This window comes from Microtus ochrogaster, assembly GCF_000317375.1.
Source record: "Microtus ochrogaster isolate Prairie Vole_2 chromosome 14 unlocalized genomic scaffold, MicOch1.0 chr14_random_1, whole genome shotgun sequence".
Taxonomy (NCBI): Eukaryota; Metazoa; Chordata; class Mammalia; order Rodentia; family Cricetidae; genus Microtus; species Microtus ochrogaster.
In genome coordinates, this window is record NW_004949096.1 from 36,161,951 (window position 1) to 36,181,327 (window position 19,377).

At 42.5% G+C, this 19,377-nt stretch overlaps 1 protein-coding gene across 2 annotated transcripts in view; it reads right to left on the minus strand.

Moving 5' to 3' along the window:
- Nphp1 (nephrocystin 1) overlaps positions 1 to 19,377 on the minus strand; it is a 56,240-nt gene extending 36,863 nt beyond the window's left edge. For both annotated transcript variants that reach the window (XM_013352617.2, XM_005364447.3), the window contains exons 1-5: positions 19,294 to 19,377; positions 12,445 to 12,518; positions 9,001 to 9,061; positions 6,638 to 6,762; positions 1,997 to 2,201 (exon numbers count right to left, since the gene is read on the minus strand). In XM_013352617.2, coding sequence (XP_013208071.1) covers positions 1,997 to 2,201; positions 6,638 to 6,762; positions 9,001 to 9,061; positions 12,445 to 12,518; positions 19,294 to 19,362 — 534 coding nt within the window. In that variant the 5' untranslated portion in view covers positions 19,363 to 19,377. The remainder of the gene's footprint in view (positions 1 to 1,996; positions 2,202 to 6,637; positions 6,763 to 9,000; positions 9,062 to 12,444; positions 12,519 to 19,293) is intronic.

Genomic DNA, 19,377 nt, shown 5'->3' on the forward strand with positions numbered 1-19,377 from the left:
TGTGGATCTCCTAGAACTGGAGTTACAGGCTGTGAGCCACAATTTGGGAGCTGGAAACCAAACCTGTGTCTTCTGTAAGGGCAGCAAGTGTTCTTAACTGCTGAGCCATCTCTCCAGCTCCTTCACTATCATTCTGAAGGTATCATGCTATGCCAACACTTTGATTATTACATAAGAAAAATTGAATGTGTGACTCTCTCTTTGGAAAGTATTTTTCAGAAGCACCATGTGAATCCTTGAGGAAAATCAGTTCTGTGAAATTAAAATTAAACCATATGTTGAAGCAAAGATAGTACTTGTCTACTACATATCCCAATTCACATTTTGAATTACATTTATCCACACATAAAAATATAATCCACCAGCCAGGTATGGTAGTACATATCTTTAATTACAATACTGGGGAGACAGAGGGAGGTGGATCTCTTGAGTTTGAGGCCAGCCTAGTCTATATAGTGAGTCCCAAGCCAGCCAGAGACACACAGTGAGACCATGTTAAATATATACATATATATGTGTATGTATGTGTGTATATATATATATATATATATATTCCACTTTTGGGTTCTTTTTTGAGACAGGGTTTCTCTGTGCAACAGCCCAGGCTGTTCTGCAACTCATTTTGTAGAGTAGGCAGGCCCTGAATTCAAAAAGATCCACTTGCCTCTGCCTCCTGAATGCTGGGATTAAAGGTGTGCATCACTACTATCTGATATATATTCCATCTTTGATGATCTTAGAAGCTCTACAATTGAAGGTATTGAGAAACAAAGTCTTTCTTAGAATAGACATTCTGTCCAATACTGATGGCATTCTTCAGAGCTGAAAATAATTCTATGAATTAAAATGTAAATATATTGGCTACGTAATATACTTATGTCATATCTGTTATTTAATTTTGGAATTTTATAACTATAAGGACTAAAATTGGCATATTCTTTAAGACTCTCAACTTATATTCACAACAGAAAGCTGTAAGCTTCTTTAAAAACCACAACTCCAGCTGGAGAGATGGCTCAGCCATTAAAGGCTGGGCTCACAATCAAAATTATAAGAACCACACATCTAGCTGGGTGGTGGTGGCACACACCTTTACTTCCAGTACCCAGAGGCAGAGGCAGATGGATCTCTGTGAGTTCAAGACCAGCCTGGTCTACAAAGTGAGGTCCAGGATAGCTAGGACAGAAAAACCATCTTGAAAAACAAACAAGCAAAATACACACACATACACACACACACACACACACACACACACACACACACACACACACACAAAACAAAACAACAACAACAACAACAACAACAACAACAACATACCAAAACCCCAAAACCCACCAGTCTAAGCCAGGCCAACTTAGTGGGAAAGTGCTTGCCTAGCATGCATAAATCCCATGACTTGCTCTCCATCACTGAGAAAGAAATCCATGAGTTTATTTTCTCACCCTCCTGCTACTTATGTATGCACAGACCAAGCATAAGTGACTGGAAGGAAGGCCTTTTGTTGACAGGGGAGAAGGGGAGTGTGTATTTTGTTTTTGAGACAAAGTCTCACTACATAGCCTTGACTGGCCTGGAACTCACTATGTAGACCAGGCTGGTTTTGAACTTACAGAGATCTGTCTGCCTCTGCCAGGTCCTGGGTGCTAGGAGTAAAGGCGTGTGCACAGTGCCAGGCTACTGAAGAACTGCCTCTCACAACATGAATCATGCCTATTGTTTCAACCTACAGGATCTGCCTGAGTTGAGTAATTTCATGTATACCTCAATTATAACATGTACCCTGAATTAGGAGCTATAAAATTACAGCTATTTTGAAAAGAAAATCTTTAGAAGGGGAAATTTTAATAAAAGAACCTCCTATGAGTGCTACTTCCAAGTTATGGTTATTTTTCTAAAGAAGGTTTATTCTCAGGACTGTGAAGGGCAAGTACACAGCTCTCAGGAATTTCTGTTAGGGATGCGCTTGCCCTGGCTAGGCTGCAGACTAACTACCTACCTTAAATGTCAGGTCCCCAGCCTGCTGAGCAGCGAAGTCCCCGAGAGCAAAGTACGTGACGATTTCTGCTTGTTTGGGGGAGTCTTGTTCCTGCTTTTCTTCCTCATCTTCTTCTGATTCTTCTTCCTCTCCACCGGTGTCTTCAGTTTCTTCTTCATCTTCTTCAGTCAAGTCCTCATCCTCTTTGTCACTGTGTGTCTCGTCTCTACAAGAAACAAGTCTATCAGTGGGATACAAGACGTCACATCCAGGCACAGAGTGAGCAGAGAAAGCTTGGATGGACAAAAGCTGCTCCATATTTGGAGCTAGAAGGAAAAAGACGTAGTAGAAGAATGTGGATGAGAGTTTCCACCATCGAGTTGACCTCTAGTTGGCTAGAAGGACTGGGGGTGAAGAAGCTGAGGCGCTAGACTGTCTTCCAGCCCTGGAGTCGCCCTGCACACACTGCTCAAGCATCTTCATACAGTGCTCGCAGCATGGGCCCTGTGTTTCAATTCTGCCTCTACCCATCCTTCCTTGAACAATCTTGGGTTAGATTAGTTGGTTTTGTGTTTGTAGTGCTGAAAATCGAATCAAAGGCCTTATATATTTTAGGAAAATGTTCTACTAATAAGTTACAACCCCAGTCCATGGCCACTCACAATCCTCTGGCCTTAGCCTCCCAAGTGTGGGGTTACAGATATGTGCCACCATGCTCAGAAAGAGCTGCAATTATTTCTCATAAGAAAAAGAAACCATGACTTTTTGTCTTTGTTGATCTGACTCATTGCTTATCTGTTCTCATTTTCATGGCCTTTTTTGTTCCTTTCTTGAGTTTATTTGGCTCCTTCCTTTCTTCTTCGGCTTCTTAATTTGGAAGCTCTAACAACTGATTTTCAATCTTCTTTCCAAACTACTCAGTCCAGCTAAGCGTTTCCCCCTAAGCACCACTTTGGCTGTAGGTCACACGCCACATTCATTTTTATTCCCACCATGTTCTAATTGTCACTGCAATATTTTCTTTGGCTCATGAGTTATATTTAAGTGTTTAATTTAATTTGCAACATCGGTGATTTCTACTTCTTTTGTCATTGAATTTTAACATAATTCTAAAATTTCAAACAACACCCATGACATAGATTCAGTTCTTTGAAACACAGTGACAAGTGTTTGGGGCGCCTGCGGTTCACCCAATTCACAAGTGATGGATCCTGTGCACTGTACTTTGTTGGGCGCTGGGTCACCGAGTTTCAGAGCAGCATGTGAACGCTTGCCCAATGGGTCTCTGTGAGACAAGGCTGGTGGAGACGGTCTCTCACTCAACAAGGATCAGTGGCCCTTGAGATAGCACAGAGTGTGCTGGGACCTGCATGCTCTCTTCTGTCCCATAATATTGACGATTCTCTTGGCAGGTTTTTTTTTGTTGTTGTTGTTTTGTCTTGTTTTTATTTTCACTTCATCAGTTGCACATGGGACAGATATGATCACTTCCAGAAACATTTTTTTTTCTCAAATGTTTTCCCCTAAAATTCTTTGGAAACGAATGCTTCTCAGGTTTCTTTTTCTTTCTTTCAGGTTTCTTATCTACAAACACCAGCTGTCACCCTAGACCCTGGGAACTTTTCTGATTCAGTGCAGTAGGACAGGGGCAATAAAAGTTAACCGGCACATATAAGGAGGCAACAAAGGGGACATTAACTATGTCTCTTAATTTTGGGAAAAAAACATTAAGATGGAAAAAGAGTGCCTTATCAAAGCTCACCCTCTGTAGAAAGCTTAGGCATGCAGGACCCTTTTGTAGGACAAGGCAACAGGTGGAAGCATTCGAACTAACTGTATGCAAGCAGCTTATGGTAAATTATCCCCATTTCTGTAAAGATGCTTTATTAAGCTTTGAATGCTATTGTTGTTCTTGGGAATGTGTGCTCATGTCTATTCCATGATGTGCCTGGCTTGATATTTGCCCAACCTAACAAAATGCTCAGCATTGCTTTTGGTTTAAAAGTTGTTTGCCTGTAAAAGTTCGGGAAAAACATATTTGTTTTTACTGGAGGCTAATGCTGAAGGGTAGAAAAAACATACTTACTTTTGAAGTATAAAAAAGATGGTTTGAGCTATTTGGAGTGGGCCACTTATGCCAAACTCATCCGGTGGTTGGACACTTCTTCTTTGCACCGATGCCCCTTCCTGGTCTTGGGACCTAAACCCCGCCCTGGTGGGGTCAGCAGCGCATTGTTTCCTTGGGCACAGATGTTATCAGTCAAGGTTGCTGAGAACCATGGATTAATTTCCTGACCTACAAGCAGTTCTGGCAACTCTGGCTTTAGACATTCGAGTCTATGTTATTAGGGTTTTTTTCCCCTACTGAACTTACTCTTCTATAAACACAAAATGTCCTTTGTTTGTAGTAAATACTTTGGGCCTAGATGTCTACTTTGCCTGGTTAAGTAACTAACTCCCTTACTTAGCTTTTCCTAGCATTTGCATGTAATAAATATATCTTTTCACTTTTCCTTTTGAACTTATCTACAATTTGTAACTAGTGTATAACTCTTATTACCAGTACACATATGTAGGTCTACAGAAAAACAAAACAAAACAAAGAACCCCAAAGCCAAGGCCAACCTGACAATCTCTTTTTCAAGTGGAACACCAGTCCACTCACCTTTGCTCTAGCTGTCTAAGTGGCCACTTTATGTCTAAGCATGCCACCCTTTAGTTTCCTTTTGTCTCATGTGTTCTTTTTTGTCTCTTTTTCTCTTTAAAACTTTTTTGTTTATTAATTTTTAGCATTCCACCTTTTTGTTTATATGTTTTCCTAATGTGTGTATTATAATGTAATCTAAACTATCATAGTCTTATCTGCATTAATGTTTTATCATCAGCAAAAATAAAAGAATCTCAAGCTGATAGAATTACAGTCAACTCCTTTGTACCAGGGTTGTGCTCATACAGCACATGGCCAATCCTCACTAGCTTTAGCTTCCACATCTGTGCATCTGTTCGCTTGCTAAAATAGAACGAGCTTGTGTAGTACCTATGTGCTCAGCTGTGGACTTCCCAAGGCAGCAGCAACTGCGAGCCAACAGTGCACAGTTCCACCTCTGGCTGACCACATGGTGGTCCTTCGGCTTTCCATGGGTGAACAGGGGCCTTTGCAGTCTGCTTAGCATTATGTCTTCTTCCTTTTTGTGGTATCACTGTGTTTGCTGCTTAAATGTCTCCACAACGGGCTACCAGAGTGTTTGGAGAGTTTCTAAGTATGAGAAAGCTATGTTTGCCTTCAGAGAGGTACAAGGGTTAGGTAAGACATTTCACGTGTAAATTACAGTTCTGTTTGCTATGGATTCATGTTAATAAATCTGTGTGTGTGTGCAAGCACATGCTTGCATGTTATGTCTTTAGACAGAAACCCATGTAAACAATCCTGTGTATTACTCTGTTGTTGAAAACAGTGTGGCTAGAAGCTTACAGGAATCTAAATTTATAAATCCCATGAGTATAATTACTTAGTAATCTCTAAGTCAGTGTCCTTAATAACTTTATAGAATATAACTACTGCAAGTAACAAGACTTGACTATCATGATGCTAATTTTATGTCAATTTGAAATAAGTTAGAGTCATCTGGGAGGAAGATTAGGCTGTAGGTGGCCAGGCAGTGATGGTACACACCTTTAATCCCAGCACTTGGGAGGCAGAGGCAGGCAGATCTCTGTGAGTTCGAGGCCAGCCTGGTCTACAAGAGCTAGTTCCAGGACAGGCTCCAAAGCTACAGAGAAACCCTGTGTCGAAAAACAAACAAACAAACCAAATCAAAACCAAACCAAAGATTAGGCTGTAGGCAAGCCTGTAGGACATTTTTGTAACGAGTGGTGAAGGGCTGGTCCACTGGGGCTGGGATCCACTGCCTAGCCTTAACAGTTGTTTCTAATGGGAGCAGAAACACAACACCGGCTACTCTGTCATTCTCAATATTAGAAAGCAAAAAAAAAAAATCCTAGAATGTTTGCAAGTATATCCATTGTTCCACCTAGAGTTCAGTGTAAAAGGCTGGAGAACAAGCTGAGCATGGCGGCATATGCCCATCATCCTAGCCCTGAAGCAGCTGAGAAAGGAAGACTACAAATTCAAGACCACCCTGAACTATACAGCAAGACCCCGTAGCAAAGAGTTGAGGAATAGCATTTGAAGAGGCTCAAAAATTGATTTTTTTTCTCTCTCCACAACTGGGTTTGTTTATACCTACAGGACTTTTGTTCTGTAATTTGTAAAAACTATTATTAATGTTCTTTCCAACAAAAAAAAATACATGTTTCTGCTTTCAATGTTCCAACAACATTCACATTCTTTGAAAGAGGGGGTCATGTAAGCAGACAACCTAAACCACTTTCCTTGTTTGCATCAAGCCTTGCTTTAAGGTGGCATGCATATTTCCTAACAGTGGTTTATTTAGCTCTTCAGTCTACTGCTCTAGCTAGAATACAGTCTGAGGGCAGAGACTAGGATGCCTCTTAGCATCGCTCACAGGAGCTAAGACGTTCTGGAATCCCCAACACACACATTTAATTGCCTGTAGTGTTTTTGACATTTTTTGTTCTTGCTGCTGTATGTCTCTATTCCTAACCAGATATATATATGACTTAAGGAGGAAGGGAGCATACTTGAGAGTGTCCTTCTTGCTGACGCCCACAGCAAGCTCCTGCAGCTGGCAGGTCAGCTTCTCCAGAAGACTGTACTCCTCCTCCTTTCTCTTCTCATAGTTCCCGACAGGTGCAGATTCATCAGCCTGTGAGAGAACAGGGACCTGACTCATTGGAAAACCAACCCCAGGTTCCCTAAATATATTTAATTTCAAAGGATAACCACAGGGCTAGAGAGATGGCTCAGTGATTAAGACTGCTTACTGCTCTAGAAGAAGAGACAGGTTTAATTCCCAGAACCCATGTGACAGCTCGCAACTGCCTATACTTCCAGTTGTAAGGGATCCAATAACCTCTTCTGGTACCCAAGGGAACTGCAGACATAGCAACACATATAGCCAGGCAGGCACACATTCGTACACACAAAAAAATTCTTACAAAATAATAAAAGAAGCAAGTTGTTGTGGTGTATACCTTTAATCCCAGCACTCAGTGGGCAGAGGCAGGGGGACTCTGAATTTAAGGCCACTCTGGTCTATAGAGTGAGTTCCAGGATGTCCAGAACTATACAGTGAGACTCTGTCTCAAAAAACAAATGCATACAATAAATAAATAAATAAATAAATAAATAAATAAATAAATAACAAAACTCCAATAAATGCTGTAAGACAAGATTACATTTACATTAGAGGATAAGAAAGAGTCTATAGTTCATTGACTTGGAATTCAAACCAAATGAAAAATAAAATTATATGACTCAAACGTTTTTGGGCTTTCTTGCTTCCTTGATATATATTATAGATCTTATATAATCAGTATGAGACAGGTTTGGGCAGTACAAAAATAAGAAAAGCTTGTTCCTAGATTCCAACACTGACTGATAAAGAAAGGTCTCTTGCCCCTTGAGAGCATCATTTTGTTGTTACATTTTCTCTGCCTAAGGGACTGGCCTGTCTCTGACACTGAGTTCTGTACAACTGGAAAGGTTCAGAACAGATGGTCAGGTGCAGGACCAAGCCTTCAGAACAGGTGGCTCCACTTCAGATGCTCCATGGGGCTTTAGCCCTGGACACCATGGAAACTCTAGTTCATGTTTAAAAATCCCAGGACTGCCAAGAGCAAATTCTTGTTCATCTTTCTTTTGTGAAGTCACTGATATGAGCGACACTGTGTCCATCAAGAGGCCTCTTAGCCAGGGACTCTCCCCCCACAGAAGCGTTTCTTAACTGTTAACACACAACTAATCCAATGTAAAAGAAAGGGGAACCCTGTGAGTAGATGTTTCCAGGCTGTCTGAGTTGGCGATGCTGGGTAATGTGATCAGAGAGACTTAGCTGAGGTCATGGCTGCTCTGCTCTCATAACAAAGCTAAGGGAACTGTGCTGGCTGATCCTGCTTGTCCACTTAACGCACCTCGCAAAGGGAACCTCAGCTGAGGAACTGCCTCCATCAGCCTGGCCTGTGGCATGACTGGGGGAAGTTTTCTTTTCTTTTTTCTTTTGGTTTTTTGAGACAGGGTTCTTCTGTGTATCTTTGGAGCCTATCCTGGGACTCACTCTGTAGATCAGGGTGGCCTCGAATTTACAGAGATCCACCTGCCTCTGCCTCCTGAGTGCTGGGATTAAAGGCGTGCACCACCGCCACCTGGCAGGACTTTTTCTTGACTGCGAATTGATGTTGAAGGGCCCAGCCCAGGCAGGTGGGCCTGTGTATAAGAACGGGGGCTGGATGTGAGCTTGAGAGCAGGCCCGTGAGCAGCATTCTGTTGTAAGATATTTGATTACACTGTGTAAAGATGTGTCACTGTGATTGGTTTAATAAAAAGCTAAATGGCCAATAGTTAGGCAGGAAGAATAGGTGGGACTTCCAGACAAAGAGAGGAACTGGGGATGAATCTAAGCCTGGAGGAGACACCAGGAGACACAGAACAAGTCAGAGGTACAGAATGAAAGAAAGGTAATAAAAAATGTGGTAAAACATTGATTAGTAAAAGTGGGTTAAGTTATAAGAGCTAGTGGGGAAAGCCTAAGCTATAGGCTGAACTTTCATAATTAATAACGAGTCACCGGATCATTGTTTGCGAGCTTGCAGCCAAAGAAAAATGCATCTACAGCATTCCTCTGTGGGTCCTGTCTCCAAGTTCCTGCCTTGAGTGCCTGCCCTGGCTTCCCTTGATGACGGACTGTAACCTTGAGTTAGGTAACTTTCCTCCTTGAAGCTGGCTTTGGTCATGTTTATCACAGCAACAGAAGCAAACTAGAGGAGCAATTCAGAGCTGACTGCATTAGACTTCATCTCTAATGCAAACCCAGAAACTGCCCAACTGCAATTCATTCCCACTCAAAGGATTTGTATAAAGGATATTTGTGATTTATCATACTTACCTTGCTTAATTTTTGAAGAGCATTTTTATTTTCATCTACTGCCTGTTTTAACTGGATACATCTAAAATTTTTAAAAGATAAAATATAAGTCAGTTCTCTATTGTCAGAATTAGGCAATTATTTTCATGAAATCATTCAGTCGCTGAGCAACAAGATGTACTATTCACCTACAATACGGTTTGTCACATGAAGACAGCTGAAGTTACTATCCCGAGCAAAGACAAATGGCTTTTAGAGAACTGTGACCAGGTCACCAAACCTGGGCTCCTCAGGCCAATATCCTAGGGTAATTCTTCCTATGCCAGAGGTTCATCCCGAGCAGCTTTTACAGTTACTGTCACGAGGACAAGTCACACTGCCAGGTATGGTGTGCTTCTTCTAGATCTGTGCTACGCTGCTATGTGGAAGTTCTAGGCCCAACATCAAGGGGTCCAGCTAAGCACCTCCCCTCACAGAACTGTGATGGAGGAAGGTCATTGGTTAATTAAATAAAGAAGCTGCTTGCCCTGATAGGTTAAAACATAGGTGGGAGGAGTAAACAGAACAGAATGCTGGGAGGAAGAGGAAGTGAGCTCAGACTCGACAGCTCTGCTGTCTGGAGCAGAGACGCCATGCTCCCGGCTCCTGGGCAGACGCGGATATAGCTCTGCTCTCTGAGACACACGCGATGGACATAGGCTAGAATCTTCCCAGTAAGACCGGTGCTCACTAAGACCGGTGCTCACAGATTATTAGAGATGGGTTGATCGGGATATCAGAATTAGCCAGTAAGGGCTAGAGCTAAAGGGCCAAGCAGTGTTTAAATGAATACAATTTGTGTGTTGTTATTTCAGGGCATAAGCTAGCCAGACAGCTGGGGTGCTGGGAACGCAGCCCCGCCGCTCCTATTTCAACAGAACTGGCATTTCTCAGCGCCCCCAAACACTTGATTGTCTTCCTTATTCAATGGCTAATTTGATTTCCGCATTTCCATTTAACAGGCATCTCAGAGCGCTATTGTGAAGATGACGAAGAAAGCTTGCATGGTGCTGAGTATGCGGCTTAGACAGAGGATGAAATATACACAGACCTCCTCTTCCTAACACAATTCTGTCCTTACCCTCTCCACTCTGACACTGACCCACTGACAGCCATATTTTTACACACAGTTTTGAAAAGTTTCCCCGCTGTCACCTCCACATTATTCATCATTATTATTTTATCTTGGGGGAAAGGAAAGGAGTAAGAGTTAGAAAGACCGCAGAAAGTGGTAGCAGAGGAGCTGAAACTCATGGTCCTTTTCAGCTGCACAGTGACTGGAAGGCCAGTTTAGGATTCACAGACTCTGTCAGTCCCCCTCCTTTCTTCTTTTTAAACGAAATATTACATAATACATCATCTTTTAAACTCTTTGGGCATCATAAGTGAAGTCTGCTCACGCTGTGCGCTCGTCAGCACTGTCTCACCAAATGACCCTTTCTTGCTCTTTAGATTGTTCTCAAGCAATCAGTTCATAATATAGTCATCAAACTTAAGAGACTGTCCAGACAGAATCTCTCTCTTGTTGCAGCAGATAACTGATCAGTTCTGGTTTTTTTGTTTGTTTTTTTGGTGTGTGTGTGTTTTTCGAGACAGGGTTTCTCTGTGTTTCTTTGGAGCAAGTCCTGGAACTAGCTCTTGTAGACCAGGTTGGCCTCAAACTCACAGAGATCCACCTGCCTCTACCTCCCTAGTGCTGGGATTAAAGGTGTGTGTCACCACTGCCTGGCAACTGATCAGTTCTGAAGGCAGCTGGCTGACAGGGTTGGGGTAGCTAGCAGCTCAGCTGCGTTGTACTGGTGCTGCAGAGTCATGCAGGGCAAAAGAGACCCTTTTTACAGGACATTATCTATCTCATGGCTGAAATTGTGGGGGCCAGCCATGATAATCTAAGTCTGGGCAGAAGGGAAGTCCTTTACTTCCAACCATTATCACCTAGGACTCTGGCCATTGATAAATTTAAATGGAGTCTGGAGTCTCAATAGTTTACCCGGAGACAATGCCTAGCAGACCAAGATTACCCGACCCCCACCCAAGAGCAGACCCTGAATGGAAATTCCTGGCATTCCAAGCACTGTAGATGGAAACAGCTGCCAGCACTTCACCAGGACAACCCTAGACAAATGTCAGCCAATCAGGGGTCCTGAACCTAAAAGACCCCTCACCCCCACCTTTACTACTATAAAAACCCAATTCTAATTGAGCTCAAGGCTCTCCGGATATTATGTTGGACGTGCGAAGAGGCCGAGTTTGCAAACTTGATTAAAATAAATGCTCTTTGCTTTTACATATGGGACTTGGTCTCCTTTGTTGGCTTTTGTGGGACCCATGGATTTGGGCATAACAGAAACATTCTGCTTTGGTGAGAAAGAAGTGTCACAGGTATCTGTCCTGTCCTGTATTTCAGTTGATGGACATTTTTCTTTTAGGATTAAAAGTCAGTATAAAATGTTGTCAATAACAGCCACAACAGGTTGGGGGTATTGCTCGGTGTATTTTATACCTAACACATGGAACTCCCTGGTCTCAAAACCTGCAAAAATGACTAAAACCACAAACTGGTCAGGGATATGGCTCAGTGGTAGAGCTCTCATACATGTCCCAGTACAGGAGCGAGACAGAAAGTCACGTGGACATATGAGCCACAGGGGATTTGGGCACAGCCACTGATCTTTTAACAAGTCATGTGTGATCCACTCAATTATTCCATAATACACACCAATGAAAGAACTGATTCTGGCCACAAGAATAATATCAAACCTTCTCTGGTCTTGCTATCAGCCCTGGGCTTGCACCAGGCACTTGTGTAATTTTTACAACAAATACAGAATGCCATATTCATCTGCTTTATCTTCAGATCACAAGGTGTGCAGAATACTGATAACCACTGTATTGATTTGATGTCTATGCTGATTTTATGGGGGGAGGGCGTAGTTATATCTACAAATAAAAAACAGAAAGTACAAAGAAACTACAAAATGGAAGAAATGAGGAAACGGGGGAAGTGGAAATTATCAGAGTGACTGTGAGCATGATGCGAACTAGACTGCTCTCTGCTGTCGGTGGCAGTGGGGGGTGGGGAGCCGCAGGACTAAACCGGCCTCCTGGAGATAGGGTCTAATTGGTGATCTGAGGTGTGGGGAAAGGCGATTAGAAGGGAAACCTAAGTAACTGGAGGTCTGTGTTTGCAGTGGTCTGTGTGTACGTAGGCAACCTTCAGGGCTCTTCATAGGTTCAGGAAGGGCTGCATTAGCAGGACCTGAGGGTGAGTTTTGGGTCCTCTGATGTCAGAAGGACGCTCATGCCCATTAGACATTTTCAGCTGCTCCTGGGTAAGGGGAGGGGCTTTCAACCGGTTTGAGCCAGACAAAGCTTCTTCCTCAAAATTCAAGGGGGGGGGGGGAGCGCATGAGCTGCACACATTACCTTTGGTAAATATCTCTTCTTTTACTTGGTTCCAGAGCACCTGTCAGTTGGCTTTCAGTAACCAAACTATCAACCTGTGACAAATAGAGACAATTTAAGACATCGTGCCAACTACTGCATAGCCTTAAGAAACAGAATTCTATAGTCTTTCCCCCAATGTATAAAGAACAGTTTTGAATATGGGCATACAATAAAGTATAATTTTATAGCAAATACTACTACCTGGATTCTGTCATTAACATCTTATTATGCATGTTTGCTTTATCTATCCAGGTTTTTTTTTTCCCTGCAAGTTATCAATACACTTTCCTCGAATAATATACCACTGGCCTCACTAACTAGAGTTCACTGCTTAATGCAAAATTCACACATGGAGATGCCCAGATCTGAAGCCCACATTTGATGCACCTGAGCAGATGTGTTTGCTTTAGAAGCCCAAACCTTATCAAGACAAACCACCCTGAACAGTGACTTTACTTCCTCCCAAAGGGATCTTCACTGCCTTTCTCCTGAGACAAACCTGCTCAGTTTCCCACTGCAAATGAGTTGCCCTGCTCAGGGACATTTCTGTAAAGGGAGTTGGCGAGCCTGGCTCTGTGTAAGCCTCCTGGGCCCCGTTCTTTTGAGGTGTTTCTTACGTATGCATTGGTTTATTCCTTACTGTCAAGTAAGGTTCACGGTCTTGACTGTACCAGGACTTCCTCTTGACCTAGTAATTTACAAACACTTCTTTTTTGTTAAGTACCCACAAAGAGGCACACTTCCTTGGCTTTTCTACAGAGTACGTGGGGAAGGCAGTGTTGGAGAGGGGAAGACATAAAATCATATTAGCTCCCTCTTCATTCTTGGTGTTTGGTGCCCAGCAGAGCGCTACTAAAATTCACCCCCAGTGACAGGGCCGTCATCAAAGGCATGGCCCAAATGACAGATGATTCTGTGTTCTGTGGATACCAGGTTTTCCCTTCAGGTATTGCTGTGGGAACCGGCAAAACTAATCAACACTGTCAACACGTCCTCCCCAGACACAGTGTAAAAGGGCTTCTCACCCTCACCACAGACTCTTCTTTCCAACCCAAAGACCATTACAGAAAACCACGAGATAAAAACGCAGAGTTGTGGAGCCCCGTCCCAAATGATACACGACAACACAACTCCTGCACCTACATGCTGATGTGAGAGGGGTAAAGCTCAGAAGCCTCAATCCTAGAACTACGAAGAGCTACGAAGAACTACGAAGACAACTAAGGAATGCTAAGAGCTGGAGGAATAGTTTGTCTCCAGGGAAGAACACACCAACGCCATCTAATACCAAATGGTCAGCTCTGAAAATGTATACATGCAAGTAACATTATACAGACTGAGTAGGCTGTATTTATATATTTAGGGACACACACACATACTCACAGACGTAACCATGATTAAAGAAAAAGAGGCAAAAAAAGAAAGATAGTGGGAGTAGAGGAGGTGGGTGGTGGCGGTACACGGGAGGATGGGGGTGAAGGAAAGGGAAATTATAATCTCAAATATATATATACACACACATATACACAAATTATATATATGTATATACCTAATCTAAAGAGTAGGTCTCCTGAGCCAATCTGTCTCCTGATCAAATAATCCTGAAAATGGCAACTGAGAGTTTCCTGCTGAAAGATCACATTCCCCAGCTTCCCCTGTGGCCTGCGGAAGTTATTTCCATCTTGACGTGGGCCCATGCCATCTTCTTCTGTAGGCCTTTGGCCATCTGCACGCATGAATGACAAAGATGCCCCCTAGCTGTGAATAAGCATGGTCCCGCCTAAGACCAGTCCAAGTCGATCCTTCCACCTTCCGTGGCTCTACAGCTGCTTTAGATCACCTAATATAATGATGCCCGAAACCCCAGTTAGGAAATCCAGGTTAGCGACCTACTAGCCACTCAAGGTCATCCATGACCAACCCTCCCTGGCTCTCCTATGCTCCCTGGCCCCGGGAGCATAGGCACCTGCTTCTCTCAAGCTGTCTTTTCTTCCCACTCTCTGTCTCTTCCCTTTTTCTCTCACCTTACTGACAACCCCTTCCCAAGTGTTAGGTCATTTTGAGACGTGGAAGATGCTCTGAGTGATTGGATATTGATCCGTTTTTGCTTGGTCCCTCATCTATTCCAAATTTCCTATAGAATTGAAACTGGCAATTCTTCTTCAACCTTCAATGGAAATCTGGCTCTATATACATTGGGCAAATGGCCATTGCTGACCCAAATTTGGAACTTTTGAATTTCAATATCTAAACTGATTTAAACAATTCCATAAAACAGAATGGTAGTGTGGTCAAGGCCTCCTCCCCCACAAAACTCCCAGCTCATGTAAATCTCTCTCAAGGCTCTGGCTTAAAACCACATCCAGAGCCAATGCCCACTGTTTCAGCTGAGCCTCCAAACTTGCATCTTTACAATTATTCCCGAGATAACATGAAATTCTTTTGCCTTATGCTTTTTCCCCTCTACTTGTATGTCTGTCTTCTCAAGTCTGGAAAATCCTGCTTGCATCTTGCTTGTAAGAGCTAAGGGGTAAAAGCACCTCAGGTTGTCTATCCATCTGCAGACACATGCAAACGGCTATGGAGATGTATGTCACCAGGTCAGTCTTACAAAGAAAGATTCAAATGTCTTTTGAATTGCTTCATGCGTTTATTCTACTGAGAAGCTTGGCTCTGGAGTTGGAATTTGGCCCGTCTACTCCAGATCCAAGTTTTGTTGTTGTTGTTTTTAAATTTCCTCCAAAGCCTCTATCCTGGGTCAGGGAGGCCACCTGATTCTGTGACAGGGAAAAGAGAGGAACCCAGAACAGCCGGGAAAGGAACACTGCATTCCTGGGGAGGTTACAAGCGGCAAGGTGAGTAACTCTGAATTCTCCCCACTTTTCCGTACTTTTATTTACTATCTTTAAAACTTTTGGTGAGACTTTAACTTTCTGTACTTTAGGAATTCTAAGTTCATTGACTGTGCTTTAAGGAGGATGTTTAGAGAATCTTGATTTGCTATAGCATACTATGTATGTAACCTGGCTTTAACTCTCGTTTTAGAAGAAAAAAGTTTTGTCTAAACTCTTGTTTAGATAAGGAGTCCTAACAGGCTCACCTTGGAGTGATGGCTTGCAGCCATCTTGGCTGGTGACCTCATAGGAAGTGAACCTGCTGTGTAACTTTACCACCATCTTGGTTAAGGTGATCATGTGATGTCCTTCTACTTATCACTGTATCCCTTTTTACTAAGGATGCAGCACCAGGCTCCTAAGATGGTTTGTTTTAAAACTGAGTCATACAGAAAAAAACCATGATAGTTTTGCTATCTTTGTTAAGCTTTAGCTATTTGGTGAAACTGAGTCACATAAGAAAACTGGCATTTTATAAGTGCGCACTATAAAAGGATCATAACAATGAGGTCCTCAGTCTCTCTGTGGACTGTATTTATGGTTAAAGTTCAAGAATTAAAATTTTTAAGGTTCAAACTTTATAACAGATAGTTATAAAATTTCAATTTTATAAAAGTTACTAACTTCTCATATATTGTTGAAGATAATTAAAATATACAAATTAATGGTCAGTCATGCTTATTACAAATGTAATTCATTTCCAGGAATAAGCTTGGAGGTAGAGACCAATTTTATCTCCCATCATAGAGTGTTCTGTGTGTTGTCAAAATTAAGCCTAAAGCAAGTATGCCAACAGCAAACAAGTTTGAGGTAAACTTAAAAGTTTGTTTAATGTAAAATGATATTTAAAATATGGTATATAAAATTGGTTATGAAAAATTGAATGTTTAAGTTAAATGAATTCTATTTATAATACACTTGCATGGCAGAATGTCCATGCTCAAGAAGTTCCCTTGAATGGAGCACAGGTCATCCCAGCAAAGTAAGTCGCATGCTGGGAAATAAGACTTGCCAGAAGCCTGCTGCTTCTGCCTCTGGCTGCACAGGTCTAATCAGCTTCGGTCATGTGGGCCAAATCAGAATGAAAACAAATAAAAGATATCCCTATGAAAAGATGAGTTACTCCTCATGACTCATATGACACAGGATGGTTTTTCTGGCTCAATGGAAGATCTCAGTTTACACTCATACCCTAAATGTCTCAAACAACAGAGAGGAAAATTGCAATTACTCTGCCCTCACTGTCTTCCTAACTGACATATGAGGATACTATGTCCAGGGGAACCTTGGACATAAGCCACCACCTGGCTGGTAATGAACCTACATGCTGGTTCACTTGCCCGTGCCCTTGACCCTGGTATTAAGTTCCTCTTAGCAAAGGATGATTCCGGGGTCCACACCCTAATCACCCATGTTGCCTCATTAGAGGAAGAGGCCAAATACTCTGTCGTCAAAATCACAGCTTGGACTATCCAAGCGGTGTCTCTGACAGTTGGTTTTGTTGGAGTTACTCTTGGAATGTGTTCTCAGGCTCCTCCCAGGAGTAGCGGCTAGGAGTGAATCGCTTTTCAGCTTTGGTTATTCAAAGGCCTCTGTGGAAACACATTTCTCCAGGTGCAATTGTCCTTGTGATTGTGTACAGCCTGAACTCCTGAGAACTTTCCTCACGTGACCTTTCTGAACACCCCAAAGTATAAACTGTCTGAATGAAGTTGGCTATGGCATGAGACTTTAGTCCACTTGAGTTATTGGCTCCATTCTCCCGGGTCCCACTGCCTCTAGAGTGGAAACATACATATTTAAAGATGATGTTTAAATACACATAAACATTGAAGTTCAGGTTAATCATATCTATATTCTCAAAAGTATTTTTTTATGATGAAAACATACAAAATTGTGCACTTTTAAAACAAAAGCCCAAAACTGTGTGACTCGTGAACTCCAGTAAGTCTCTCAATCTGTTAGAGATTATTAAATAAATTATTTAGTGAAAAAATTCTTGGTAATAATTCTTGCCTTTAATCCCAGCACTCAGGAGGCAAAGGCTGGAGGATCTCTGTGAGTTCAAGGCTAACCAGGTCTATCTATTGAGTTCCAGATCAGCCGGAGTTACATAATCAAACTAAGATAAAATAAGAATTTCTGAAAACAAATGAACAATCCATTAATTGTAATTTATTTGGCTATTACTTCTTTTATTTTTTGAGATTATAATATAATCACAGCATTTCCCCTTTTCCTTGGTTCTTATTTTTAAGAGTAACAGGAATTTAGTGCCTTGAAAAAATTATATAAAGGCAAACAATAACCACTAGCAGTTTGCCCTATATACTATTCTGTCCTGCTTCCTTCTATATGTTTGTCTGCTATACATAGCAAATGTTATTGAAATAGTGTGTATTCCATTTTACATTCTTTTTCCTTTTCATATTTATTTATTTTATGTGTATGAGTATTTGCCTTCATGTGTGCCGTGTACCACATGCATGCGTGGTGTCTTCAGAGGTCAGAATCAGGCATCAGCTCCTCAGGAATTAGACAGCTGTGAGCCACCGTGCGGGTGCTGGGAACTGTATGAGGGGCCTCTGGAAGAGCAGCCAGTTTTCTCAGCCACTGAGCCATCTCTCCAGCTCCTTACATTCTTTTTCTAACTTGATCTCTTATCACAAATATTTACCCACAAACCCCAAAAGCTCTAGCAAAAATCTCTTCATAGCACTATCAGATTCCACCCGACAGTACTAAGTCGATAAGGAATTGGAAATGACATCACCAAGGGAAACTGCAGCCTTGTCTTGGTAGCTGTGTCTCCTGGCAGTCAGAATGCCCCTTTGTGGTTAAACATTCTGAAGCTGCAGTTAGATTGTTCCCGTTGTAACAGAGCCAAGGAGGCCAGAACACTTTCTCAGTTGCCACACATGGACCAGAACAAAGTGCCCCGTCCTCCAAAAAATCAGACTTCATGATAACGCTTCCATTGTGATTCTGACATTCCCCACCCCCACACATGGGCATTTCTACAGAATCATCATCATAAGTACCTCAAAACGAAAGTCCAGTCAGCCACGATTCAGGAGAGAAAGAGCGTCATGTCATCAACATCAATTAAAACTTGTTTCCAATCTACAACGGGAGAAGACCAGGCTGGTCTCCGGCTCTTGCGGCCCTCTCCAGCTCTCTAAAGGATATGCTTTATTTTGCTATACAAACTTCTGCGTAAGTGTTGAGTCCTGCCACTAAACCCTTCCCCTCAAGACAAGAACTGAGAAGCCCTGTCTAACAATAATCCGTCTATGGATTAGCTTAATCCATCCCCCAATACTGATCATTTATTCATATCCCGTTTTTTTCTCATTATAAGCAAAAAAAAAATGTGGTGAACACTTTTATATATTCATCCCAATTTTAAATTATTACAAATGGTAGATTCCTGGAAATGTAATCAGCCAGCCTAGGAGAATCAATGTTTGCTGTATCTTGTCAAACTGCTGTCCAGAAATGTAGTTTATATACCAGAGCATCGCCTGTTCCATCATGTCTTCCCCAGCACTGAGCTTTGACGTAAAATCTTTGAGATCTTACCTCTTTTGTAAGTGCTTGATTTCCTTTGAAATTAACTTTTCTTAAGTTACCAATATCCTGTCCTTGGCTCGTTTATCGGACCTCAGGTATTAAGTCTATTCGTTGACACCTGTTACACTTGCCTTTGAGAAAGTGATGACTTTCAAAGGAGTGGCGCAGGACTGGGGTGGAACTAGATAGTTTAGAGTTGGGCGGAAAGGATGAGAGGGGGCTGGGGCTGGTGAGTCGTTAGCTGACTCCCAAGGCTTTCTGGAGGTTTTGTCCTGGCGGGGGGCGGGGTTAAAACGCTGCCGCCGGGCGCTCGGGTCTTGGCGAGCGGCTGGTATGTGGAGCCCTTCTCCCCGACACCTACCTGCAGTTTTAGTTCCTGCCCGCGGCGCCTTAGCGCCTGCAGCGGGTCCCGCGGCCGCCGGGCGAGCATCGGCCTAGGCGCCGC